The sequence below is a fragment of the Arvicanthis niloticus genome, chromosome 17 (genome assembly GCF_011762505.2).
Source record: "Arvicanthis niloticus isolate mArvNil1 chromosome 17, mArvNil1.pat.X, whole genome shotgun sequence".
Classification (NCBI taxonomy): domain Eukaryota; kingdom Metazoa; phylum Chordata; class Mammalia; order Rodentia; family Muridae; genus Arvicanthis; species Arvicanthis niloticus.
The window spans coordinates 17,414,246-17,441,544 of NC_047674.1; the positions used below are offsets into that span (position 1 = coordinate 17,414,246).

At 45.8% G+C, this 27,299-nt stretch overlaps 1 protein-coding gene across 2 annotated transcripts in view; it reads right to left on the reverse strand.

The window, feature by feature from the left end:
• Positions 1–27,299, reverse strand: part of Inpp5d (inositol polyphosphate-5-phosphatase D) — a 99,151-nt gene that overhangs the window by 14,085 nt on the left and 57,767 nt on the right. For both annotated transcript variants that reach the window (XM_034522070.2, XM_076914854.1), the window contains exons 6-19: positions 25,525–25,612; positions 19,734–19,814; positions 19,542–19,613; positions 18,085–18,208; positions 10,947–11,053; positions 10,442–10,544; positions 8,157–8,353; positions 7,615–7,732; positions 5,301–5,397; positions 4,648–4,786; positions 3,198–3,306; positions 2,963–3,051; positions 2,497–2,578; positions 737–826 (exon numbers count right to left, since the gene is read on the reverse strand). In XM_034522070.2, coding sequence (XP_034377961.2) covers positions 737–826; positions 2,497–2,578; positions 2,963–3,051; positions 3,198–3,306; positions 4,648–4,786; positions 5,301–5,397; positions 7,615–7,732; positions 8,157–8,353; positions 10,442–10,544; positions 10,947–11,053; positions 18,085–18,208; positions 19,542–19,613; positions 19,734–19,814; positions 25,525–25,612 — 1,496 coding nt within the window. The remainder of the gene's footprint in view (positions 1–736; positions 827–2,496; positions 2,579–2,962; positions 3,052–3,197; positions 3,307–4,647; positions 4,787–5,300; positions 5,398–7,614; positions 7,733–8,156; positions 8,354–10,441; positions 10,545–10,946; positions 11,054–18,084; positions 18,209–19,541; positions 19,614–19,733; positions 19,815–25,524; positions 25,613–27,299) is intronic.

Below are 27,299 nucleotides of genomic sequence, written 5' to 3' on the forward strand. Positions count from 1 at the left end.
AAGGAGTGGGTAGAGATGACAGCATGGCTTCCTGGTCACCTAAGACAAAACTGGATGGACTTGTTAATAGGGACACCCAGCCATTGCTGCAAAAAGAGTAGCTCGGCAACCAGGGCTGGGCTGGGCAATTTGCAGCCATACCTGCTGCGGCTCAAAGCATGAGTTTATTCCAGTCTCCCCCCACCTCCTTCATCCGCATCCCACCACCATAGCTTTCAGCATCTCAACCTACTATGTGCCCACACTAACACTGGATTAATATTTTCTTTAATTAGAGTCCATTTTTAAACTTAGATGGAATTAAATAAAATGTGCCACAATTGGGGGAAACTTGAAGTATCTGCTTATCCAGAAGAGACATACTTAAAACACACACACTATATATATATTATATATATATATTATATATATCATGAATATATATATTATATATATTATATATATATCACGAGTAAACATTCATCCATGTCTCCCCAGCCCATACCTTGGTTAACACTGATTTATGACCTTCTCCTTTTAACTACACCAAAATGGATTCTGAAGAAGGTTCTCTGGACTGAAATTGTGATGTGGCCTGAACATGAAGAGATTAGGTAGTGCAGACCATGGGCCTGTGGGAAGGAAAGGATGGGCCTACATCTAACATAGCCAATTGGTAGCTGCAACCAAATGACAAATGCCCTAGGACTCTTGTCTTTGAAGAAAACAAGAAAAGCCGACACTGCCCATTGCTTACCATTCTTGGAGACGAATTGCGATGTGACTCCTGCTTCAAAGGTGGCAAAGACAGGGCTGTGGTCACTTGTCATGATGTCACTGGTACTGCCTGCAAGGGAGAGAAGGCATTTCTAAGCAGGAAGAGAGGAGACTTTCTGACCAAGGTGTAGATGACAAACTCACAGCAGGGACAAGCTGGGACAGGCTGGGGACCCTGAGTCCAGGAAGCAAAGGTGTCAGAACTTGCCTCCTAGGCATCGCCATCACCCTTATACTAGCCAGCCAACCCCAGATCTGACCAAATACCTCAGAATATCCAGATGACACCAAAGAGAGGAAATAAGCTGTTCAAATTCAGTTCAGCCCAGAGGATTGTGAGCAAAGGACCCAGTGTCTTAAGAACTGGGATTTAGGGCATTTGCTTTGCAGTGATAGATAGCTGATACATCTGCTTATATAACAGTTGGAAGAAAACTCAGGGTCCCTTTTATTGCATTCTAGATATAAATTCTCTTTTCTTTCCCCAAATTCTTGGACTCCTCTATGTCCAACTCCTTAAACCCTTCTACTGTGTCCTCTGGCACTCAGAAGAACATTGGCAAACTATGTACATCTTCAGCCTTTCCATGGAAGATGGCACAGTCTTCCATGTAAAGTTGGGTTTCCTTTTTGCCTCTCACATGCTGGAAATGTGTGCGATGTATACTCTCCTCAATCTTTGTTGCAACTTCCTGATCCATCTCCTTTCCCTTTCTTAAAGCCTGCACTATGGAGCAGTTCTGAAGGCCAAGGCTAGTGTCTAAAGATGTAGTGGCAATTTTATGAGCCTTTATCACTTGGCCCTCGGCAGAGGCAGCTGAGTGATAGAGACAGTTGGCAGGATCTTCTGAGACAGAAATCAAGAGAGTCCTCAGGGCTGTAGAATTTGGGGAGTAGGTATCCATATGACTGACTCTGTGCAGTGCTGGAAAGAGGGTCACAGGTAAAGGATGGGAAATGGGTTCTTTCTGGTGTTTTGGTTTGGTTGGTTTGGGAAGTACTAGGGATGGAAGCCAGGATCTTATGCATGGCTGGAAAATACTCTAGCCCTGAGTGATATATAGCTCCTGCCCCACTTTCAGGTTCTGAAGGCAGAGCAGTGCTTTATAAGGCTAGGCGGTGGTCGCACACACCTTTAATCCCAGGCCTAGGAAGGCAGAAGCAGGCAAATTTCTGAGTTTGAGGCCAATGTGGTCTACAGAGTGAGTTCCACTATAGCTAGGGCTACACAGAGAAACTCTATCTTAAAAAACAAAAATGAGCTGGGCAGTGGTGGTGCACGCCTTTAATCCCAGCACTTGGGAGGCAGAGGCAGGCGGATTTCTGAGTTCGAGGCCAGCCTGGTCTACATAGTGAGTTCCAGGACAGCCAGGGCTATACAGAGAAACCCTGTCTTGAAAAACCAAAAAAAAAAACAAAAAAAAAACAAAAAAACAAAACAACAACAACAAAAAACCAAACAAACAACAAAAAAACAAAAAACAAACAAAAAAACCCAAAAAACAAAAATAAAAAAACAAACAAACAAAAAGTCCTTTCTAATTTAAGTGTCTCTCTGAGCAGGATTTATTACATTGCAGCCCAAGGGGAATAGAGATGCACCAACTCTTTCTGGACACTTGATTAGGGCTCCACGCAGCTCTCTCATCTTACAGACAAGCAGACTGAAGCCCCTCCTTCAGCTTGCCACTGTCCTCCGGAACCTAAAACCTAGTCTGCACCCTGCAGTGTTCCTCTCACCATACGACTGACAGACCACATGCACCAGCGGGTAAGACTTCCAGAGGACTCGGTCGCACCAGGACGGCAAGTTGTACTTCATCTGCAATGCAACATCACAGTTTTATAGCATGCATGCTGCTCTCACTGCCATTAGTAAAAACAAAACCGCAATGTTAACAAGGACATCATCCGCCATCATCCTCCATCAGATTCATCCGTTCTTGGTTCTGTTGTTGGGAATTTACTCTCAGGTAGCCCTAAACTGTTTAGAATATATTTTATTTATTTTATGTGCGTGAGTGCTTTGCCTGTGTGTGTGTAATGTATAATACATGTATATACACTCTAATTTTTAATTTTTGTGCTTGTTGTTGTCTGGTGATGATGTGGGATGCTTTTCACTTCCTAGGAACCACCACGGAATGGCGAATTGGTCAAGGAGGAGGTGGGACAGGGCAGGAGAGTTGCTTCTGGAAGGACTCACCCCGGTCGCTTTGTGCTTCGTGTAGGCATACTTGTCCCGGGTCAGTCTTTCAAATCGATAGGTGGGGGCAAAGGTGATCTCTTCCTCCTCTGAAACAGACACGTGGCCCTCAGTTTGGCTTCCCTAACACCTCCAGCTTCCCTCCTCTGCAGACATAGCCCTTCCATTGGTCAGGATGTTCAGGTGGAGAGAAGATGGCGGGAAATGATGCAAAGCAGAGACAGTGTGCTCTCACCAAAGTGCAGGAAGACCTTCTGTTCCTTCCTCTCCAGGAGCAGTTGGTCGTGGGCCAGAAGATCTGAATACTGCTGTTGCTTGATCTTCTGGATGATGGTCTCTGCCTCCTGGAATGGGGACATGCCAGGTTAGACCCTGTTCCTCACTACCCTTCCTAATGACCACATCAGGGCCCTGGGACCCAACAGTATTGGATGCTGATTCCTGGTGCTTGATCATTTTGTAAGAATAAGGAAAGCCTGGAAAGGCTGTAGCATCATCACCACAGCTGTATCATCACCACAATTAGCTCCAAGCTAGCCCAAATTTGCATGTGGCTCTGTTGTTTTTGTACAATGGCTTTTAAACACCATTGTTAGCAATACTTCATGAGACAGGTAGTAGTCTCCTTTGCTTTCTCTGGCTCGTTCTGAGGTAACAAGGACATCCAGCGATAAATCCGCTAGTGGTGGTGGGGGAATTCCTGGCTCTGAGGCCTCTGAGCATCACCCTTCTTAAGACCACCCAGTCTAATTACAAGAATTGGTGCCATACTGCAAGATTTGGGAATACACTGGCCTTGGACTCTAATAGTTCTCTCCTCAGGAGGCTCAGGATGGAAACTCTTCTCATTCTCCTCCCTGCCTGCTCATTCCCAGGGAGGAAAGATGTCACCTGAGGGTCACTAGTGAGGAAGGTATGGTAAGCTGGCTGCAGAGCTGATGGTGGCTGGAGGCCCAGAGGGGACCAAGGGACATGGGTCATATGGAGAGACGCTTGGGATAAAGGGACACCTGAGGTTCGACCTCAACTATGAATGATGTGCAATCTCCTCTCAGTGGTTTTCCTAGCCTCTCTGTGTGCCTGACTATAAAACAGGGTCATCTCCTGCTTTGCTTCCTTTGTCCCTCACAGGATTCGAGTGTGGGAATACATTAAAGTCTCTCTGTGGGAGGGAAACAGGCTGCTAACTCTGATTTCTAGACAGAAGGGCACTTACTATTCCACTCCACGCTGTCTCCTGCTTCAACTTTTATGAGCATGCAAAACAACTATGTGGGTTCTAGACTCGTCCTGTGGTCACATCTGTTGGTCCTCTTCCTGTAGGCAGGCAAGCAATGCCTTAGATCTACCTGTGGCCCCGTGATTTGTTAAGATAACTGAGCTGCCCCCCCTAAGATGCCTGTACTTTCTGACCAAGCTCAGCTGCTGCTGGCTGGCTGGCAGACTGGACAGACAGTGACAGTGATGAGGTGTGTCAATAGAAGTCCTAGGGCAAAGTTGACAAAGGCAGAAGGGAACCGTAAAGAAAGGCAGAGGTTCTATGACAGGAGCTGTAATGAGTCCCGAGAGGAACTGCTGCCTTAGCCTGGTTCTGAGTGTTCATGTGTCTCTTTGATTTTCTGTCCACAGTTAATTCCTGAGAGTCTCTGTCCTCAATGGCTCTATGTAAGGTGGAGTCTCCTTACCCAGGTGGGCAGCTCCACACGGTAGTTGAGATCTCCAAGCCAGAAGAGATGGGTGAAGCGGTGAGTGATGTTAAATGGGCTTAACTTCTTGTCTCCCAGGGTCAGGAACCGCAGGATGTTCATATAGTTTTGATTTCGCCTAATTCAGGAAAACAAGAGCCATCTAGCATGCCTAGCATGGGCACCGTCCTTGCTCTGACGGCAGGAAGTCAGAGGCAACCAGTGTGAAATAAAGACTTCAACAATAGCTCTGTCCCAGCGGGCACCTGAGCATGCCCCAGAAACCCAATGGGAAACACAGAATCTAGATCCTGTGCAGAAATCTATCCATCAGGAATGTAATCAAGTCAGTAATGGTACTAGCTGGCTAGTCATGGCAGAGCCATCCGCAGACAAAATGAGCTTTGAGCTATAGGATGTTCCTGAGGAATATTTTCCTTTAGAAATGAACCAGGCTTAAGGAGTCTACTAGGTTAATGACATCAATATGTTTTCTGTCCTCTGGACAAGAGTCATATACACCTGAGGTCTCTACTGTGCTGTAGTTGTCTTTGCTTAGACATCAGAGGTCCAGAAGGTCCTGAGGCTGGGCAAACATCAGGGTGTTCAAGGCTGAAGCTGTCTGGGTGCGTAGAGGGAATGGCTCCCATTACCTGAGTTTTTTTTCACTTCCAGAAGTCAAGTGGCTGTTGACGAACCCCAAGGAGGTTCCATTGAACATGAAGGACACTCCCACAGCTCCCTTGTTTCCTAAGGGAGGAAGGAAGAAAAGAAGCAGAATGTCAGCCAGGCAGGCTTGTCAAGGGGTCGGAAGTTGAGGTGAGGTAAAGATCACTAAGACTGTTAGCAAAGAGTAAGAGAAGCAGACTGAGGAAAGAGAGGAGAGCAGGTTGGTCAGTGGGGGCGGGACATGCCAGTGACAGGCAGGTGGTAGCAGCTTTGTGATTTTCTATACAGGAGAGAGGAAGGAGGATGCTGTCATCTACTTCTGAGTATGGGGCTCTTGGGGGCCATAGTACTGAGCAGAGAGCAACAAGGAGGATTGGAGTAGCCTGGAGCCCTGGGATTGGGAGACGCCCCCTCCCCCAACCGAGTGAATGGTAATCTACTCAAGATCCACTCCTATGGGATCAAAAACATTCACTTTAGACATGCACATGAACATTCACAAACACGCAGAACACACAGACACACACAACACACACATATACAGACATACACACAGACACTCACATAAACACACACATATACAGAGACACACAAACACACAGACACATATAGGCATTCACACATAAATATATACAAACACAAACACAGACACACACATATAAACACACACACATAAACACACATAGACACACAGACACAAACACAGACACACAGATACAGACACACACACAGACATACCACACACACACATACATAGACATAATCTCTCTCACACATATGCCTTGCTGATGTTTTAATTTATTCTACATTGGTAGATCTTAAAGTATGTTTCCTGTGTCAGCAGAGCAGTCCCAGAGACCCCACTTAAGAGACAAATACAATATGACTGAATCAGAGATTCCAGGGCTTAGAAATATGTGCTTAACAAACTCTGAAAGGCAGGGGTTGGTAGACATGGGCTTACCACCAACCAGAACAGCATGTATGTTTTTTAAGGGGTGGGAGATTATCTGTTTAATTTTGGTCCTGGGACCTAACCCAGGGCCTCACTCAGACTAAGTTCTGTATGGAGGAGTGGGATCTAGGGCCAGGACTAAAGTAAAGCCTGGTTAAGGACATACAGCTGTAATTCTCAATGAGACATTTGAAGAAATTATATGCAAGGGCCAGTGAGAGAAGCAGAATACCCAGGGAGGGAAGAAGTCCAGACAGGGATGTTCTGTAGGAGGTGGAGCTCAGACTAACCCCACGACTGCTATTGTAGCAGTCAAGAAGGGATGAGTGAGTGGAGACATGACAGTTAGAGCTTTGTCAGCAGAAAAGCACAGGTTCTCAAATGAAGCAATATTGTGTCTTGTTTTGTTTTCTAAGACCCTGTCCTGTCCCCAAAGTCAAAGCCTGGAGACTGCCAACCCCCTATTCATGTACATCCCAGTGTTTGTGCTCACAAACATACCCTGGGGCACTCCCAGGCACACCCCCATACATTCAGAAAGATGAACTCTCACAGGCTCACCAAAAAGACACAGATACAGATATACCAACAAGCATAAGTATCTAAATACTCAGGGCATGCTCACATGAACGCACACTCATATGCATACTCACGTAAACACACAAGCACATTCAATGTTACCTTGCCTATCTTACCACCCATGCACACATTCGCAAACTCATAAACAGATTTGCATATTCAGAGAGGCCACCTTTGCAGGTATGGACCCTGCTCTCCCACCTATACAGCCTGTCCACTCTCATCTCTGTTTTCTGTGCCCACCAACTCAGCACTGGTCAGTTTCCACTTCCTACAGGGTGCTTGGTGTTCTCCTGGGCCAGCATGCTATAGGCCATGGCCAACCCTGGTCTGATCACAGCCATCTCGTTCATCCCTTCTGCTGAGTGTGGGGACTTCCAGGTGGCAGTAGCAGAGAGGGATAGAGGCATGTGGTCCATAAGGCCTAAAAGGTCACCGTCTGGCCTTACCCACTAGAAGGTTGCCAGTTCCTATTCTAGACTCTCACTTCTCAAAGTGGGGTCCCTGGACTGGCTAGCACTAATGTCACCTGAAAGCTTGTCAGAATGACACCTTGGAAACCATCTGAGACTTACTGAGACAGAACCCACATTTTAGCCAGATGGCCAGAGCTGGTATAGATCCTGGATGAGTTTTTGTAGGGGAAACCATCTGGATTTGCTAGACACTAAGGGATCCCAGGACAGGACTCTCATGGTTTAATCTGGAACATTGCTAAGAGAAGAGGCAGAGCGTGCACAGGAATGGATTCCCTCTATGCTCACCCAGGGTGTTGGCGATGCCTGTCTTCACGTTGTCAGTGCAGATATGGCTGATCCGATTCTCATGCTCCGGCTTGGCAAGCACCACTATGCGAATGTTCCAGAGGGTGTGGATGGCAACCTGGTGGTGGTGGTGGTGGGAGACAATGTTGTAACACAAGGCTGAGATGTACTGTTGGAACCCTGAGCATCCCAGTGGGATTCACCCAGCTCTCACCCTGGGAGCAAGACACCTTGTCTGCCTTCCCTAGCCTTTGGGGGAACTTCTAACAATGTCTAAAAATGAGACAAAACACCTCAGAGATGAGAACTGGGACTGAAGATTCATCTAGGAAGTAAATATTATCCTTTTAAGCAGGAGTAGGGAAGGTGGAGGATTCAGGACTCTATCAACTACTGAGGATAGCACCTCAATGCACATCTGTGGCTCTGATAGTGGGGTACCACTGAGCAATCCTATACATCTTTGGCAGTATCCTGTCTGTCTTCTGAGATGCTTGGAAGAGCCTGCTGTCTCCCCACCCCGGGCCTGGCCAGCTGCTCACTGTTTTAAATGTCATGCTGGTGACTTCTTGCAGGGAGTGCCTGAGTATCTCCAGCCACTCCTTCTCTCCAAGGGGGTCCTCCTGGGTACCAATCACGTAGATGTCGTGGGGAATATAGTCAGCAGAGTCGTCCCGTGTCTTTCCCTGCCCCTTGGAGAGAAACCAGGACGTGATCTTCTTGGGAGGGGGTGCATTACCTTCAACAGCAAAACCCAACACCGAATGAGTCAAAGACAGGTCAGGTCAAGGGCATCAGGGGGATTCAAAACAGGGGAAGACGAGGGTCAGTTACATAGTTACAAAAGTCACTGGGAGCAGATGCCCTAGATGGAGGACTCGGTGCTGAGGCCACCTTACATGTCAGCTATGGCCAGAGTTCAGGAGATCTTGTTGTAAAGATAATATTTCCTTTCAAAGAAAGTCTGGGAGATCCTCTCTAGAGCCCTGATCTAACTGAACAGGTTGCCAGTCATGTCCTAGGCTCTAGGGTGGCAGTGACACATGAGTTTACATTTCTAATGGTGAGTGACACATTCAGGATGGCAGCTTCTACACTACTGCCAGGAAGCACTGTGGGAAAAAAACTCCCAGGGGTGGAGGGGAAGTCCAGTGGTGGGGTCCCACGGTGGTCTGGCAGCGGGGTCCCAGGCGGGCTTCCCACACCCACATTCACGAAGCCACTGTGAGCAAGCCATCAGCTGCCTCAGGAAGGTTCAGGCCCAGGAGACACGTGAAGTCCAGTTTTCCAAGGCTTTTATTGTTCATGGCGTGGTGAGTGGGTATAGATGGTTTGCGCGTTCCCCCAAAAGCCAGGGGAGCCTGACTTTTTATAGGGAGGGGGAAGAAGGGAGGGAATAACTTAATTAGCTACACCCCCTCCCCCCGGCCTTTAGATAACTCATTAATATTTTAATCTCTAGAGGTGGAGACCTCTACCTGTGCTACCTGATTGATGGTGCAGGTTAAATGGCCAAGGCCCGACAAAACACCAAAGGCTTCCTGGAAGAAAGTTATGGTCAGCTAAGAACTGAGATGAACAGGTACTCAACAGAGAAACAGGAGGGGCGTGCAACTTTCCTCAGCTTCCATATTGAAAAATGAATGGAAGCAGCTCCTTCAAGGAATGATGGGAAATCTACTTCTGGAGATACCCTAAGGATGGGTAGATGTTCTCCCCACACCCTGAGGAAATCTATGTCTCTTGGCCAACAGAGAGACAAGAAGCCAAGAATCCAAATAACAATCTCTGCCAAACTCTGCCCCCTCAGAGCTCTCAGTGAGACTCATATGGAGACCTTCCCACCCTGCCCATGTGCAACAGGGCTCCTGCCTATTGCACCCAGGTGTCTTCTGCTGGAAGGATAGCAATGGGATGACTCCACCATGTCCAACCAAAAGAACTCTACACAGATAAGAAAACTAGAAAGGCCCGGTGTGCCACATGTCTGAACCCCTGAGGATGAGAGCCTAAGAAGTTAATGATAGACTAAGACACCCAGTACATTTGAATTTCTGGTGATTTTTAGAATAAAAATCTGGGTGATTTTTAGAATAAATATGCCCCATGCAATGGTTGTCTGAGATTCAGATTTAACTGGACATCTTTTAATTTAATTCTAGCTCAATATATATACCAAAACATTATTTAGTACAATTGACAATTAGAATTATGCACATATTTGGTATAATAATGTATGGTAATATATAATATATTTAGTCCAATATATATTTTGTACCTTAGCTTTTATTTCTAGCTGAGTACTTATACCAAATTATTATTTCACTTATATATTTACCATATAGAATATATTATCATATATTTAGTGTATATATTTTGTTTATTTACTTTTAAAAATATTTTTTAACGTACACTAAAAACTTATATATTATTTGTATGGTATTTAACTGTAGGACCATTAGGATCTATCCGTCGGTCCACCTACTCACCCATCCCTCTATTCATCCACTGGACTCTCTATCTCTCCCTCATTTCCTCCCTAGATAAGCCGGGACCAGGCTTCTTTATTCCAGGGCTGGGTCCCCTGGTGAACTGTAGAGTAAGCTACTTTGGCTATTTTTGGGGTGCACTAATTCTATAGCCTATTTTACTTGTTCATCATCATCGGACAAAGGTAGAATTCTCTAGAAAAGAGGTTGTATAGATGGGATGGAGACCAGGACTATGGGTGAGAGATAGAGGTGTCCCCTTGTGCCATTTACAGATGCAGAGGCAGGAAGGTGAATCTAAGCAGAGCCAGTGGGAGGGAAGGGGAACAGGGACACACCCATGTTCCAAGTGCCAATGAAGATGGTGATCATGTCGGGCTCCGGCTGCTCCGAATGCTTGTTCTTCATCTGCTGCAGGAGTTGGCAGAAGCCTTCTCTCTTCTGGAGGAAGAAGGGCAGACACACTTAGAAGGACCTCTACCTCCCTGGACAAAGGATGTGGTCAGCTTAAAAAATACTGAGGGGTAGTTTCATATACATACATACACACACACACATATGTGTATGTATATGTATATATAAATGAAAGAGGCATCCACCTGGGGAGATGCATTCAAAGCTAAGAGTTGGTATATATCCAAGGATCCTGGGACATTGGAACTAAAACTCTGCAAGTCCCAGCTAGCCCAGAGCCTGGTCTTTAACTAGCTATGCTCAGCTTCCCAAGTATGAAAAGAGTGCTCTAGAACCCAGGGAGAAAATGATTGCCACCCCTGGCAGCACATCACTGTCCTCAAGGCCATGTCCCTTCTTGCCCCACATCAGATGTCTACTGCCACTTACCTTAGAGTCAGCAAAAACATATTCCTTCCTCTGGATTTTCTCCTTCTCTGTCTCCACCAAAATCACCAGCTTGTTCAGAAACTTCTGGGACTTGATGAGTTGCAAGACTTCAGAAAAACAGAAGTTTATTGATTCATGCATGTGTTCGTCATCCACTATGTCCAATGTCCAATGTTCTCTAGGCACCCAAGCCCCAACCTGACTCCCACAAACCTGTGCTAAGCCCTGGAGGCTCATTTTAAAGTATGGTACCCAGAACCAACTAGAGTTAGCTTTGCTACAGTGACATTCTGTCCATCCTCTCCTTCTCCCTCCACGCCACTTCCCTACCTCCACTCTGTCTTGCTTAATTTGTGAAAAACTCACAGAAAATTTGTAGTTTTCATTTTTTTCTAAATCAAAAATTGAGGGGCTGGGGAGGCGGCTGAGCAACTAGGAACACATGATGCTCTTTCAGAGGGCCCGAGTTCAATTCCTAGCACCCACATCAGGCAGCTCACAACCACCTGTAAGTCCAGCTCCAGAGATGTGACTCCTCTGGTCTCTTGGGGCACCTTCATTCACAAAACCAGACATACACACATACATAATTAAAAATAATAAGGATAAAATTAAAAATGAATCAAATCATTCCATAAAATTTGTTGTTGGTGGTAATAGAATCTTTCTACTCCACTTCCTCTAATGTCCTGACCCTGAAGGCAACTAATTTCAAGTTTTTTTTAGTGAACTCTTTTGAACTTTATACCATATATCTTAAACAAACAAACAAACAAATAAATCAAAGGCATGCACAACCACCTGGGTTATCATTGTATTTTAGCTACATAAACAACTCAATGCTTATATCACCATGACAATGACAAGACTCCTGACAGACTAGTAGTTCTGGTTGCTCTTCTTTTCCTATGCAACTTAAAACATGTTTTTCTGAGTTGGGGTCATGAATCCCCTCCCTTAGCTAAGTAGCTATTGGCAGTTGGCTGTTGCGGGAGAGAAAGTCAAGTTTCTTAAGGACATAGCTCCGGGTAGTGCCAAGTCCCAGGGGATGGTCTCACACCTATAAGCATATATCAACTCCTGTCTTAGGGTTTTACTGCTGTGAACAGATACCAAGATCAAGGCAACTCTTATATGGACAACATTTAATTGGGGCTGGTTTACAGGTTCAGAGGTTCAGTCCATTATCACCAAGGAGGGAACATGGTAGCAACCAAGCGGGCATGGTGCAGGAGGAGCTAAGAGTTCTACATCTTCATCTGAAGGCTGCTAGCAGAATACTCACTTCCAGGCAGCTAGGACTAGGGTATTAAAGCCCACACCCACAGTGACACACCTACTCCAACAAGGCCACACCTCCAAATAGTGCCACACCCTGGACCAAGCATATTCAAACCATTACATAGACTCAGTCAGAGGACAGGAAGTTGGAAGGAGGGAGGGAATGAGGGTAGGTCTGTGAGGAGTTAGACAGAACAGTGTGGGGTGAGTATGGGCAAAACATCATGTCAGCCTTTCCTGGGTTAATAACTGTGTAATGACCATGTTCTTTTCTGTTTTGATAGTGTGGAGGGCCATACTCCATGCTGAGCTGCTGTCCTAACCCTGTGCTCGATTCAGACTCCTCTCCTGATTTGCGACTCTCATCCCCACGTGACTAAGCACTCCTGTCTGTCCTGTGAGTAAGTGTTTTCCCACAGCCTCTAGGTCTGCTGACTTTGAGGCCTGATGGAAACCTTCCTTCTTCAGCACCCCAGAATTTATTCCTTTGTCCCTCTTCTTGGACCCTCTTCTCTCTCTCTCTCTCTCTCTCTCTCTCTCTCTCTCTCTCTATGTCTCCCTCTCTCTTTGTTTATGCCTTCATTTTGGTAGCCTCTCTAGTAGCTTTCCAAGAATTATTTTCTAAAACATGTTTGACTTTTAAATGAGCATATATTAACATATCTCTTCATTATACCGTCTTCATTCCTGTACACGTCACTCTTTGTTGCTCTACCTCTTTTCCACCTTGGTCCATTTTGTCCCCTAATTGTCCTCTCCTTTCTCCTCTCTCTCCCTCCCTCCTGCTCCCTCATCAATAGTTCTATCCATTTTTTTTTTTGTAAACAGTATCTTGCTGTTCTTTATGGCTGAGTAATACTCATTCCATGATGCACAGGAACATTTTCTTCCTTCACTGAGGGCACCAAGGTCAATTCCATAGCTTGGCTATAACAAACTTTGCTCTGATAATCATGGGTGTGCAGCTATCACTGACACTGATCGGTCAGCGTGTGACTGGTGAAGCCTTTCTCCCATTGTGTCTCTTCACTCTGCTAACTGTTTCCCTTGCTGGTCAGAGTTTTTTAATTTTATAAAATCCCATTTGTCAATTTTTGCTATATTTTCTGAGCTATTTGAGTTTGTTTTTTTTTTTTTTTTTTTCTCCTTTCCTGGAGCTAGGCCTAGTGGCAGATGCAATGACCAGCACTTGGGATGTGGAGGCAGGAGGATGAGGAGTGAGTGCCTGAGCTACCCCTTGCCTGACATGTATAGGTCCTTGATTCCCAAGGGATCACAAAACTAATTAACTAGACAAACAACTACTTTGAGCACCAAGTCTCTACTGAGAGTCCCTGGTAGACTTGTCATGACTAACAGGGGTGGGGTCACTGAGTGTGCTCATGTGACTCCAGTGGGAAGACTCTAAGCATGGGGTACCATGCTGAGTCCCCTGAGTCCTCCGTCCGAGCACCCACAGAAGCTGGGAATCCCTAATATATTCTGGATTCTACCTCAATCAGGAAGTCCCTTGGCCTTTCCATAGAAGCCAGTGCTGTGAGGCTCCCACTGTTGGTGCTGCCTTCTCTGTGTTCTGTGCACCTGGGACACTCTCAACCCCCATGTGTGTGCATTCAGTGAGATGTTTTTCTGGATTCTTTGATAACCTTTCCTCCTTCCCCTCTTTTCTTTTACTAATACTTATTAGTATGAACTCCTTGGGTTGCTACATCAATGTAGAAAGGCCTGCTGTGTCTAATGGAGCCTGTCAAGAGACTGAGTGAGGAAGCCCACCATCAGGTCAAGTCTGAGGCCAGCTGGAACTGCATAATGAGTTCCAGGCCAGCCGCAGTTAGCATTAGACTCCGCCTCAAAAACCCATCAAACTTACCTTCTACCTCAAATGTTTACTTGCTGGTGGTTTTTATTCTACCCCGGGCCCGCACATGATAGATAAGCACTGGACAACAGAGATGTAGCTCCAGCCTTTTAAAATTTTTATATTGAAAATCTGTTTATTTCTTTTTGGATTTTTGAAGCATGGTTGTAGATAGCCATGGCTGGCTTGAATCCCTGCCCTGCCTTTGACCCCTGTACAGAGCAGTTCTTCCTTTTGCTTTCTTCTTTCTGTTAATTTAATACTATTTTTAAATTAAAACTTCTGTTTTGTTTTGTTTGAGACTACATACATGCATCTCTCTACGTAGTCCTAACTGTCCTTGAATTCTCTATAGAGACTAGCCTGTTCTCAAACTCACAGAGATCCCCCTGCCTCTGCCTCCCAAGTGCTGGGATTAAAGGGATTTCTGGCTTTGATTTAAATTTTTATTTTATATGTATAAGTGTTTGCCTGCATGTATCTGTGTACTAAATGCACGCAGAACTCATGCAGGTCAGAGGAGGGCATGTGATCCCCTAGAACTCGGGTTACAGATGGCTGAGAGCTGTCATGTCTATGCAGGAACCAAACCCAGGTCTCCTGAAAGAACACCCAGTTCTTGTAGGTGCCGAGCTGTCTCTCCAGCTTATTTCATAGGCTCCTGTCCTTGTTTCTTTTTATCTATGTAACTCATCCAGTCACAAGTTTTGTCTTCTCCTTCATCTTTGCCTTGTCCCACTCTTCCTTCATGGGTGCAAGCTTATAAGAATAAAGACATGAAGATAACAGCGACCCCAGATCTTGAGACTTCCAATTAAAAATACGTTTCATAAAGAAACCACCATTACATTTTATTTTTGTAAGCTGAAGAGGGAACAGCTGAGATTTGCAACTATGAGGTTGAATCATGACATTTCTGGCTTTTGTGGGTCTGAAATACTCAGCATTTGGTCCTTTCCTATGACACAAGATGAAACATTGTGTACCCTCACTCAGAGTGTGGGCTGGAGAGGCCCAGGCGTTAGGAGAGTATGTATCTCTCGTAGAGGATACCAGTGTGGTTGCCAGCACCCATGTCAAGAAGTTTACAACTATAATTCCAGCTCTCGAGGATCCAGAGCCTCTCCTGGTCAACTGCATGTGTGATTGTATGGGTGAGCACCCATAGGCAAGCACACACACGCACATACACACACACACGTACACACATGTAAATTTATGAAAAGGAAAGTGCAAACTTCCTTGGTGTTATGAGTGCAGCCTTAATGCTCAGTGTGTACTATTCTTTTTCTTTTCCTTCCTTCCTTCCTTCCTTCCTTCCTTCCTTCCTTCCTTCCTTCCCTCCTTCCTTCTTCTTCCTTCTTCCTGTTTTTTAAGACCCGGTCTTATTATGCAGCACTGGCTGGCCTAGGACTCACTATGTAGATCACACTGGCCTTGAACTCACAGAGATCAGCCTGTTCTGCCTCCCAAGTGCTAGGATTCAAAGGCTGTACCACCACGTGTGGCCTAGCACTAATACTTTAAAGAGCATCTGGGAGGGTACAGTACAAGACTGTCTGGCAACGTGAGTTTATTTAACGAGCTCATTTGTCCTACTTTCCTGAAACTGATGAGATACAGATTATATAAGGAATGCAATTATCCAGGTGGTGTCAACAGGATCAATAGGTGTCAAGATTACCCTTAGCTACAGAGCGAAGTCAACGCTAGCTTATGAAACATGAGCCTCTGTCTCAAAACAAAACAACCAACCAAATAAAACAAAATGTCTACAGAAAGAAAGCCTCTCTCTCTCTCTCTCTCTCTCTCTCTCTCTCTCTCTCTCTCTCCTGTTGTCAACATTTCCCCTTTGTTACTTATTTATTTTTAAATTGACAGAGAAAGCTGTACAGAAACACCGTGGTACACATGAGCTCTGAAGCATGCGTACACTGAGGAATGGGCAAATCTACGGAGCACGGGCAGTACGCCGCATAGCTGTCTCAGCAGCCAGAGCACCCAGCTAGCACCAAAGAACTCAAAGTGCAAGAGGAAAAAAAGAGACCTCTTCCTCCCCAGTACTTGGCCTTTCTCTGGCTTACACCACCCCTGACTTTGGGGCAGTGCCCAAGCATGGCACAGGAGAAGAGGTGCAGAATCAACAGGTCCCATTCCTAGCCCCTGCCTGGTCATTCTCTCACTCAACTCAGAGCAGTGAGGAGATGTGCAAGCTGCTCTCATATGCACGAGAGTCTCATGCATATGAGACTCTCCACCTGACATCTGTTGTCTTCACTCCAATTTTACAGATGGAGACTGGAGGCACAGAGAGGCTAGGTTACGCGGCTGGCAGGAGGTCGAACCTGAATTTGAAGGTGGGTTGTCAAACTCTGTGTAGAGATGAACATTCACCCAGTGCTACCCTCAGAACCATCTGCAGCAAGAACTCAACAGCACCAAGGTCTAGCCTGAAACTTCTTGCTTGGGAGCTTTTCCAAAGTCCTCTTTATGAGATACTTACCTTGTTCAGGAGGCTAGGTCATTCAATGTTCCCATTACCCTCCTGTTCCATTCCATACTACCCCCAAACTCATCTCTGTTCTTTAAGATCCTGTGCCACTCCACCTTGTGCACTCTCTGGAAGACTCTTCCCTCAGGCCTCAGGATCTCAGCTCACATGCTCATTGCTTTAAAGGGCCAGCCTCCTCTGTCTGCTCCCCTAAATCCTCTTCCTAAAGGAAGAACCTATCATGCTGTTCTGATTTCTGTAAAGCTTCCCAGTAGCTGAAACCATTGCATTGATAGATGGAGCTGAGATTTACTCACCCTCAATGCACCAGAATACAAATCTCATGTGGGTAGGGACCATATGGTTGGCTTGCTGCTCTGGATGCTGCTCTGCCCACAGCAGCTTCTCCAGCAGCTGTCATGGGGATCTTTCCCACTGTGTGTACAAATACTGGACAGTACAACATACAGAGCTGCAGTGGCTCAGCGGTGTCCATGAGAACAGCTGGTCGGAAGGAAGCTAGGTGTTGGGCTGTGCCCCGTGTGGTCCACTCAGTCTTTCTCATCCCTGAGAACTAGAAACTGAGGCTCAGAGAGGTGGGTCAAGGTCTCCTAGCTGATACGTGACATAGCGTGGGTGTGAGATTGGACCATTTAGATGCAGACTTCATATACTTCAGTTCCACAGGGCTAGTGATTTGCTAAGGGTGGTAACCTAGCAGCTCTGCTAGCCACACCATGAGGACAGGGCCTGTCCCAGCACAGTGAGGTAACTGCATGCTTGCAGGGAAGAGAAGGACAGTCACACACAGAGACATGAAATCACCGTGTGTACACATAGGACTGCTATGGGGCAGCTGTGACAAATAAATGTATAATCTCATTTCCAGAGGTGGTGGCTAAGTATGTAGGGGAGGCCCCTAAGGGGTGTCTCTGTATCAGAAAAGGACTTCCATAGGCAGGCTTGGGGAGCACGCATGGATAGGAGTGGGACTGGCTTTTGCTGACAGTCACTGAGGTAGTTTGAGTGAGAATGGTTCCCATAGACTCATATATCTGAATGTTTGGTTTCTAGGTACTGGAATTGTTTAGGGAGTATTAGGAGGTGTGGCCTTGTTGGGGGAGATGTGGCACTGGGGGTGGGGCTTTGTGGTTTCAAAAGCTCACAGCATTCCTGGTTAGCCCTCTCTCTGCTTCATGCTTGTGAATCAAGATGTAGGTTCTCAGCTACTGATCCAGTGCCACGCTTACCTGCCTGTGGCTATACTCCCCATTGTGATGGTCTTAGACTCTAACCCCTTGGAACTGTGAGTCCCACATCAAACATTTTATTTTGTAAGTTGTCTTGGTCATGGTATTTGTCATAGCAATAGAAAAGGAACTAAGACGGTTGCCACTGACATCTAGTCACTGGTCATTCGCAAGAGTTCCCACACAGAACCAGAACATGGGGGGTGGGGGGTGTTGCAGGGTTGGGGTGGGATGGGGAGTGCAGGGTGGGTGACTTACTTTTTTTGTGGCTGTAGAACTTGTCCTCAGAACCATCTTTGGACTTCTTAATGATCAGTTTCCCAGACTCGACGTCCACTTTGAGATGCATTTTCTGAGGAATACCCAGGGACTCTGACTTCACCTTCAGAGTGTAAGGCATGCAGTCAGTGGCTGGCTTTGGTAATGCCACCTGATTGATTTGTCTACATGGCTGGGGAACCCTGGGTCAATGTCCTGGGTGACGCTATCTGGCTATTATTTCCAGGCCTTTCCCACTCTGCCCTGATAACACCCCTATATTCCGTAGCATGCTTAAAAATGGCTGGCACTGAGGCTGAGCCCAGCTTGCCCATGTGTAACCCAGCTGTTCCACCAACAGATTTGGTGGAGGAAACAGATGAACTGTTAGGAAAGGCTTCATTCACTGATTAGTTTGACAACACTTATTAATCTGATGTGTCATCTACTTCTGGAAAGAATCTTAGCAATAGATTCACACTCTGGGCCCTTGTTATAACCACTAACTGAACATCGACTGGTAATAACTAGGAGGAAGGCTCCTGCCTAGACATGCTCAGAAAATGAAAATCTAAGCTGGGTGTGGTGGCAGTTTTAGGTGAATTCAAGCGGAGGCTATGTGGGGTCCTATCTCATAAAAAACAAAAATAAAAACAAACAAAAAAGCTCCCCCAAACCAGGAATGATAGGAAAATCAGGCAAGATGATTTTGTGGGAAAAGGAGTCTGCCACTAAGCCTGGTGACCTAGAGTCAATCTTTTGGGACCCATATGGTAGAAGAAGAGAACCCAGTCTTGCAAGCTGTTCCCTTTCTTCATATGTTCTCTCTCTCTCTCTCTCTCTCTCTCTCTCTCTCTCTCTCTCTCTCTCCCCACATGCATGCACACACACAAACAAGAAATAGATGGATAAATAAATGTGAAATTTAAAAAACAAGGTGGTAGGAAGAAATGGAAATCTGTCTTTTGTGGGACTCCTCTCAGGGATAGAGAGGGCGTTGGGATGGGCAGTGGGGTGTCTCATAAAGGCAGGACCAAGTTGGGTTGGAAGTACTAGAATCATGGGGGTCTATTAAGGAAAAAAAAAAAACCTACCTTTCTAGGTCTTAACTAAGCCAGTCATTTTTAAGGAAATCATAGAATTGTTTTCTTTCACTGCCCCCTACCAGACCCTATTTTATAGGCAGCTTGTGACCCTCAGTTTGATGTCACTTCTCCCTCCCATTTGAAGGAGGTTCTTTGCAGCCTCCTGGGCAGGGCACTTCACTGATGCATTTAGGCAGCAGATTTTAATGTTTATCCACTGTCCCAGTTAGGTGGCTTCCCTGACTACTATTCTTGGCCATTGGGTTCCTTGTCTTTCTATAGCCCAAGTCAAAAGTGCTCTCTTCACAGGAACCACAATGGCCCCCAACAGTAGATCTTCAGGTCAGGCTGTACTGCTCCAGAGTCACTCACCTCAAAGGTGACCGGAGGGATAAGGGAACGCCTATTGGGAGACTCAGAGCCCTCATGCAGCAAGGCCTTGACCTGTGGACAGCAGTAATGAGTCAGAGAGTCATAAGAATGCAGAACCTGGGACTTGAGCGCTTGGCGCAAAGAGGAGACTACAGAGAAATCAAGAGGTTGCTATAGGATGCCTGTGGGTACCTTATCTTCAATGGAAGACAGCAGACTTGTCAATTGGCTGAGTTTGGCCACCATGGTGATGGGACTGGCCTCTCCGGGCACCTGGGTAATGAAAATGAGAACAAACAAGGTCTGTCTGAGGGTGAGCACTGGACATGGACACTTTCTGTGCTGGTCCTCTTTCCATCTTCTACCTTCCAGTACCATTATCACTCGACTGTAGGCAAGGACACGATGGTGTGTGTGTGGTGTGTGTGTGTGTGTGTGTGTGTGTGTGTGTGTATCCCAAATTCCTCATGGCCAAAAAAATAGATCTTCACGTCTCTCTAACTCTACCTCACCCACAGTGCTTCTCACCCCACCTACACAGTCCTTAAAATCTCTGGGGCCGTCCTCAATCATCACCTTCCCGCCCTCCTACATTGCCTGAGCTGTTGGTGTTCTTGCTCGCCTTCCAAAATATACCCATCCCCATAGCTTAAAACCCTCACTGGTTTCTTCCCACAGCAGTGGAACCACAGGCAAGCCCCATATCCTGTCCCCGAAGGTGCTGCAGGCTTAGATGCTCCACTGGGAGCCATTTTCCTCCTCACTTCTGATCGTCCTCCAGCTACCCTTGCCGAGGAGTATCCAGAGGCTTGGATTTCATCTGGGAAGGGCACCCTGCAATCCAGATTTCAGATCCCACAAAGAGCCGCTCCCTGCTACCTCAGTTTGGACAAGCACCTTATTGTATCTGTCAAATCACCCTGTGTGGTCTGTATCATTTTCGAGTTGGGTGAAAAAAATTCCCCTGATAGAATGTGGGCTCCATGAGGGTTGAAACCAAAACACTGTGTCCAGTGTTTTGACACTGGTGTGTGGCCAATAAAGATGCTTAAAGGACCTGTTTAGTGAACACTGGGGCTCAGAAGCCTATAGTTACTTGTCTAAAGACAAATAGCTAATTAATTGCTATACCAGACCGGGACTGGTACCCACATATGCCGGGCCTGACTCCAAGCATATATTTATAGAAGAGATATTTTCGAGGCTGAGGCATGGGCTACATGAGTGAAGGCCCCAAGTACACTCCCAAGCAATGAAAGAAGACAAATCAAAACAAAGCTAGATTCTACAGTATCTACCTTACCGTGGACACACTTCCCTGCTGGAGAGGCGGAGCTAACAAGCTCACCTGCCTAAGGGCGTGGGATGGACAAACTTGCCGTGTATATGTCTAGCCTGAACAGTAGCCCTTTACCACAGCCCTTGCTCGTCTATCAGCCGTGCCACACTGGCTTTTGGTTTGGTTTGCTTTTATTTCCTGTTTGTTTGAGGCAGGGTCTGGAGGTACAGGCTTCCAGCTTTCTTAGCTTCGTATACATTGGACTTACAGGCCTGTATGGTCAATCATGGCCTTAGCTACACTTTTTAAAAGGTTTTGCAGGCCTGACCCAGGGGCACATGCCATCCCCTTGGGAAGCAACTATTTTGACTGTTGCATTTCTTTGGAACCTCTCCAGTAGTCCTTCTCTGCACTCTCCAAGGAAAAGGGCTCTAGGGTGGCAAGAGTCCGTGCCCTTTCAAGATGTCAGACACACTGGGCATATATGCCCCTTTCCTCCTTGTGTAGGGTAGGACATTATTGCACAGATAAGGGAAGGAAGAACTCTGGAGATGTGACTCTGAACTCAGGCCTGGGGCCAGTTTTCTTTTTTCTACCCCTTGCAGCAGGTCAGCCCCCTAGACGGTAAGATCTGAAGGCCTATCAAGATAGATATTCTTCGGGGGCTAACAGATAGCTTAGTGGTTAAGAGCACTTTCCAGTTTTTCAGAGGACCTGAGTTCAGTTCCCAACACCCATTGGACAGCTTACAACTGCCTGTAATTCCACTAGCTTCTGGGGACCCAACACCTTTTTTTTTTTTTTTTTTTTTTTTTTTTTTTTTTTTTTTTTGGTTTTTCGAGACAGGGTTTCTCTGTGTAGCTCTGGCTGTCCTGGAACTCACTCTGTAGACCTAGCCTCGAACTCAGAAATCCACCTGCCTCTGCCTCCCAAGTGCTGGGATTAAAGGCGTGCGACACCACCGCCCGGCCCCAACACCCTTTTATGGGTTCTGTGGACATCTGCACACATTATGCTCTGTCTGTCTGTCTGTCTTTCTCTCTCCAAACAAAGAGAGCTGCGTGTGGTTGTGCATGCTTTTAATTCCAGCACTGGGGAGGCAGAGGCAGGAGGATCTCTGTGAATTAAAAAAAAAAAAAGAGAGATAGAAATATTAAAAAAACAATATTCTCTGCTTTATGGGGAGTAAGGAGTGAGACCTGAATTCTATTACTGGTAGAGGTTGCCACTCTTTTGCTTCCAGCTGCAAACAGAGTTTGTCATACTGCCCATTGACTTTACCCTGGCCGCGGCAAGCCTAACTCGAGACCTGGTCTCTCTCCTCACCTATTTCAATGATCTGGTGTGTGCTCTTCCATTCAAGCTACTTACACGCTGGTGTCTGGCAGCATGTGTCCTGCCTACATTTGCTCTGACTTTCTTAGAAATTAACCCATCCTTCACTTCAAAGATAGCAAAGAGCCAGTTTCCCCTGCTGATGAATATTTTTAGTCGTATAAATAGAACACAAATATATTTTTCCCTGTGAAATCTTTGTGGGAGACCGAAATAGGCTGCCTCAAAATATTCTTCTCTGGCATATTTCGAGACGGCCATTCAGAGCAACTGTAGATAGAAACAGCTCTGAAAAGCTGTCCTTTTGTAAAACAGATTATAGCCAGCTCCATTAGTCAGGTCAAAGGTGGTGGAGGTGAGGGTCTCTGTCTGCCGTCTCCTTCTCTGCCTTTTCTGGCACTAGCCAGTTCATGTACACAGGACATCTGGAGCAGGAAGACACTAGCATGGCACTTCACCCTATTCAGTTTCCCTCGTTACTTTTTTTTTTTAAATTGGAATCTTGCTATGTTGTCTATACTGGCCAGGATTTCTGGGCTCAAGTAATCCCCCTGCATCAGTCTTCTGAAGAACCAGGATTGCAGCAGGTACTACCTTATACAGGTCACCTATTGTCAAGGCTGCTATGAAGACAACCTCTCTTTCCAGGAAATTTCCTTCCTCATGCTCCCAAGAGCTGCGTGGCCACTCAACTCTAACATGCCAGGCTCTAAGCCCCTATCTACTCATTTTGCCTCAGGGTGATTTAGAAGTTGTCATCACAGGGGCTTTCTCAGTGCCACACATTTGTGTGACACGCCTATTTATGTACACTTTTATATTTATATATATTTATATTTATTTTTATAATAAAAAATAAAAAATAATAAAATTTTTATAATTTATAAAAATATAAATTTATATTTATATTTATTAAATAATAATATATTTATTTAATAATAAATATATTTTATATAATTATATATTTATATTTATTTTTACAATATTTATAAATATAAATATAAATATTTATATTTATAATCCACTGTTAGCTTGCTCAAGCTCCTTGGTGGGTCCACATCTCCCCAGTCCGACTGGTGGTAGTGAGTTGGCATCCTCCTGGCTTGGACCCTCATTCTCACATTGCTCTGCAACATGCTGTCTCCACACAGCAAGTGGGAATGCTGGGAGCTCATTCCACAGCAGCGTCTGCACCATGGACAGAATCTGTGCCTTACTTGATTGTGTCACATTTTGCCATCTTTGGCCATGCAGCAGATTTCCTGTCTTCATTTTCAGGAAGACAGCATCAGTACCTACCCTTACTGATGCCTCTCAGTGCCCATGTGGTTCCTAAGACAACTCCCCACAGAGAGGAGGACTTGAAGGATGCAGTCAGCTTTCCTTCTCCCTCCTTCCCTCCCTCCCTCCCTTCTTTTATACAATACATCCCAACCGATGTTTCCCTTCCTTTCATTCTTCCCAACTGCCCTCCAGCTCTCCTCTCCCCCAGATCTACTCCGTCTCCATTTCCCTTCAGAAAACAGCATCCATCTTTTCTACACAGATCTCCTGCCCTTCAGAAAACCTGTTTCCACTCTCACCAGCAGGGGAATGAGGCCCTATGAATGTCCCTGTTCCTTCCAAGGTCAAAATTACCAGCTGCAGTCAGCATTTCTCCTAACTGATAAGCATGAGAGGAGGTGAACAGCATTTCCTGGTATCCATGGGGCAGGTGAACATCTTTCTTCATGTATGTGGTCTATTTCCTACCTACTGTCTGAGAGCAGCCTCCACCCCATTCGAAGTCTAGGGTAAAGAGGCTCGGGAGAAGGTTTAATAGAAAATGTGCAGGACAGCCAGGGCTATACAGAGAAACCCTGTCTCAAAAAAACCAAAAAAACCAAAAAAAAAAAAAAAAAAAAGAAAAGAAAAGAAAAGAAAATGTGCCTGCCGTGCAAACATGGGAACCTGAGTTTGGATCTTCAGACTCCAGGAAAAAACTGGGCTTGGCGGGCATCTGGAACTGCAGCATTGGGAGTGTGAGTCAGGTAGGGATGGAATGAGGATTTAATCTTGGCACCTATTGGCTGGCCAGCAGAGTTGAATCCAGTAGAGCTCTGGGTTCAGTGAGAGATGCTATCTCAGAAGATAAAGTAGAGGACCAGTAAGATGGCTAATTAGGTAAAGGCTATGGCCCAGGCATGGGGACTACAGTTTGGTCCTGAGACTCATGGTAGAAGGAGAGAATTGACTTCTGCAAGTCTGCCTTCACACCTGTGCTGTGCTACACGCTCATGAGTGAATGCATGCACGCACGTGTACAATAAAAATAAATAAATGAATAAATAAATAAAATATAATTTTAAAAGATGAGAGTAGTGGGGGAAGGCAGCTGACACTGGCATCTGGCCTTCAAATGCAAGTACGTGTACATGCGTATATACATGTATTCATACACAAGTACCAAACAAACACACGTGCTCTTCACTCCCCTTCCACACACAATAGGCTTAAGCCAGACATGTTGGCTCATGCCTATAATCCTAGCACTTTGAAGGCTAAGGCAGGAGATGGTGAGCTGGAGGACAACTCCCCCAAATCAATGACATACACTCATCAGTAGAATAGGGCTAACTTTTATGGATTTAGTTTGCTGTTTTTAGCATCTACAACAGGCACTGTTGGTGTTTTTGGAGATTTTGCCCTTTCTGACCCCTAAACCATGCTGTTCTATTTAATAGTCTCGCTTTCTTGGTGTTTTGTTTTGTTTTGTTTGAGACAGAGTTTCTCTACGTAGTCCTGGATGTCCTAGAACTTGCTTTGTAGACCAGGTTGGCCTTGAACTCACAGAGATCCTCCTGTTTCTGCCTTCCCAGTGCTGGTATTAAAGGTGTGAGCCCCTCTATATGTTCTCACAATATGTTTAACAATGTTATAAGGATCTAGTTCCCTGCCCTCACTTGATTTTAAATTTACTGAGGGCACTAAACTATATAGCTGGATCTACGCTTCATTTGGTCCTCGTCTCCTGCCCAACCGTGAGCAGCCGTGGAGGAGGGGCACCGCCATCTTGCAGTCCCTAGGGTTAAGTGTCTGAAGAACCTCATGTTTTCCTCGCCCTTCAATTTCTGAGGAGAAATGATGGGAATGGCCCTGTTCGCCTCCTCCTTCAACACCAGGCAATTTGTCTTATGAGTGAAACTGTCTGAAGTCAGGAGCTGATGCCAGGAAATGCCTTCACAGAAGGGCATGTAGTCTAGCCTCAACATCCACTCTCATCCCCCCATCCCCACCCCCACCCCAATGTTTATATTAGACTGGCAAACAGGAGGACACAGTGCTTCTGTTTGCCTTCAGAGTCCCTGGTATAAATCCAAACCCCCTTACCTGAGCTCTTGGGCGAAGGCCTGGGGAGAGCTGTTGGTCAAACAACCTCTGCAGAGACTCCAATGATGGGAGGGTCCTGATGACTTCCCTGGAAGCAGAGGATCACAGTAAAGTCCAACAATTAGCGAGAACTAGAAGCACTCCAAGCAATACAGGTCCTAACTGCTGACAGGCCACACCCCAGTGGCGAATCCTTTCCGTGAAGGGCATGCCTGGGCAAAGATCAATCAGCCCATCAGCCTGGCCCAGACCCCCGACCCTTTTCAATCTGTATAAGACTATAATCCATTTAGCACTATGTAGCCTGTAGAATCTGTTTCCAATCTGTATAAACAACTATAAAATTACTTAGGAACATGCTTCTTAACTTCAGCGTTTGTAGGAGTCACACACACACACACACACACACACACACACACACACACACTGCAAAAGCCTGGGTTTCACCATGATTTGGTCTGGAAAGCCAACTATTTTATTCATTTACTTATTTGTGTGTGTGTATATGTGTGTGTGATGCGGTGTGGATGTATGTGTGTGCACATGCATGCAGGGGCTTGAGGTTGACATTAGGTGTCTTTCTTCATCATACTTTACATTATGGAGGTAGGGTTTCTTGATGAACCCAGAGCTGGCCGGTTCAGCTACTCTGCCCAGCACAGCTCACTTCAGGGATTGCATGTCTCCAGGGATCCCCCGTCTTTGCTTCCAGCATGCATGCTAGGATTATAGGTGAGCCACCACATCCAGCCTTTATATGGTAATTGGGGATCTGAACCCTGGTCTTTAGGCTTGTGCAGCAGAACTTTGCCCACCGAGCCGTCTCCCCAGCCTCCTGGAAAGCACATTGAAAACATGCAACACACGAGTAACACTAAACGGTACTCAGTAGCAGATTACATTTATGTATTGATATATGTAATAATAATAAAAAAATACAAGATAGTGCCAGGCAGTGGTGGTGCACGCCTTTAATCCCAGCACTTGGGTGGCAGAGGCAGGCGGATTTCTGTGTTCGAGGCCAGCCTGGTCTAGAGAGTGAGTTTCAGGACAGCCAGGGCTACACAGAGAAACCCTGTCTCTCGAAAAACCAAAAAAAAAAAAAAAAAAAAAGAAAGAAAGAAAAGAAAGAAAGAAAGGATATGAGTGAGTAGAAGGGACTTGGGTGGGAGGAGCTGGGGGAGTACAGGGAGGGGAAATGATTTAAATCCAGTGCTCATATATGAAATCCTTTTTTACAATGATAAAGGAAGCTGAATGTGATGGTGCATACTTTTAAATCCCAGCACCCAGGAGGCAGAGGCAGGTGGATCTCCGAGTTCCAGGACAGCCAGGACTACACAGAGAAACCCTGTCTTGGGTGTGGGGGAAAGATAAAATAAAACAAATAACAATTCAACTCTGGGATGCTGGGTGGGGTTTCCTGTGTTCAGAGTCAGATCTCCTGGCAGCTAAAGAGTGTCAAGCCTGTTAATAGTTCCAGAACTAGGTTTTATGGATCCTCTGTTTCTCTTTCTGTTACTGTCACAGCCTTTAAAGCATAGTGGGAAATTTTAAGTTTGTTTTTTTTTTCCCACTGGGAGAAACCATGATTATGGCTTAATTTCAACATTAACCAACCTGGGGATAGCATTGGTAGTCAGGCTGCTGCCGCTGCTGCTGCAACATCTTGACTGCCTTCTGAACTGTCTCCTTCTGCCCCTCCCCCAGTGTCTCATGGAGCCCAGGTTAGCCTCATACTTGGTAGGTAGCTGAATATGACCTTGAGTTTCTGA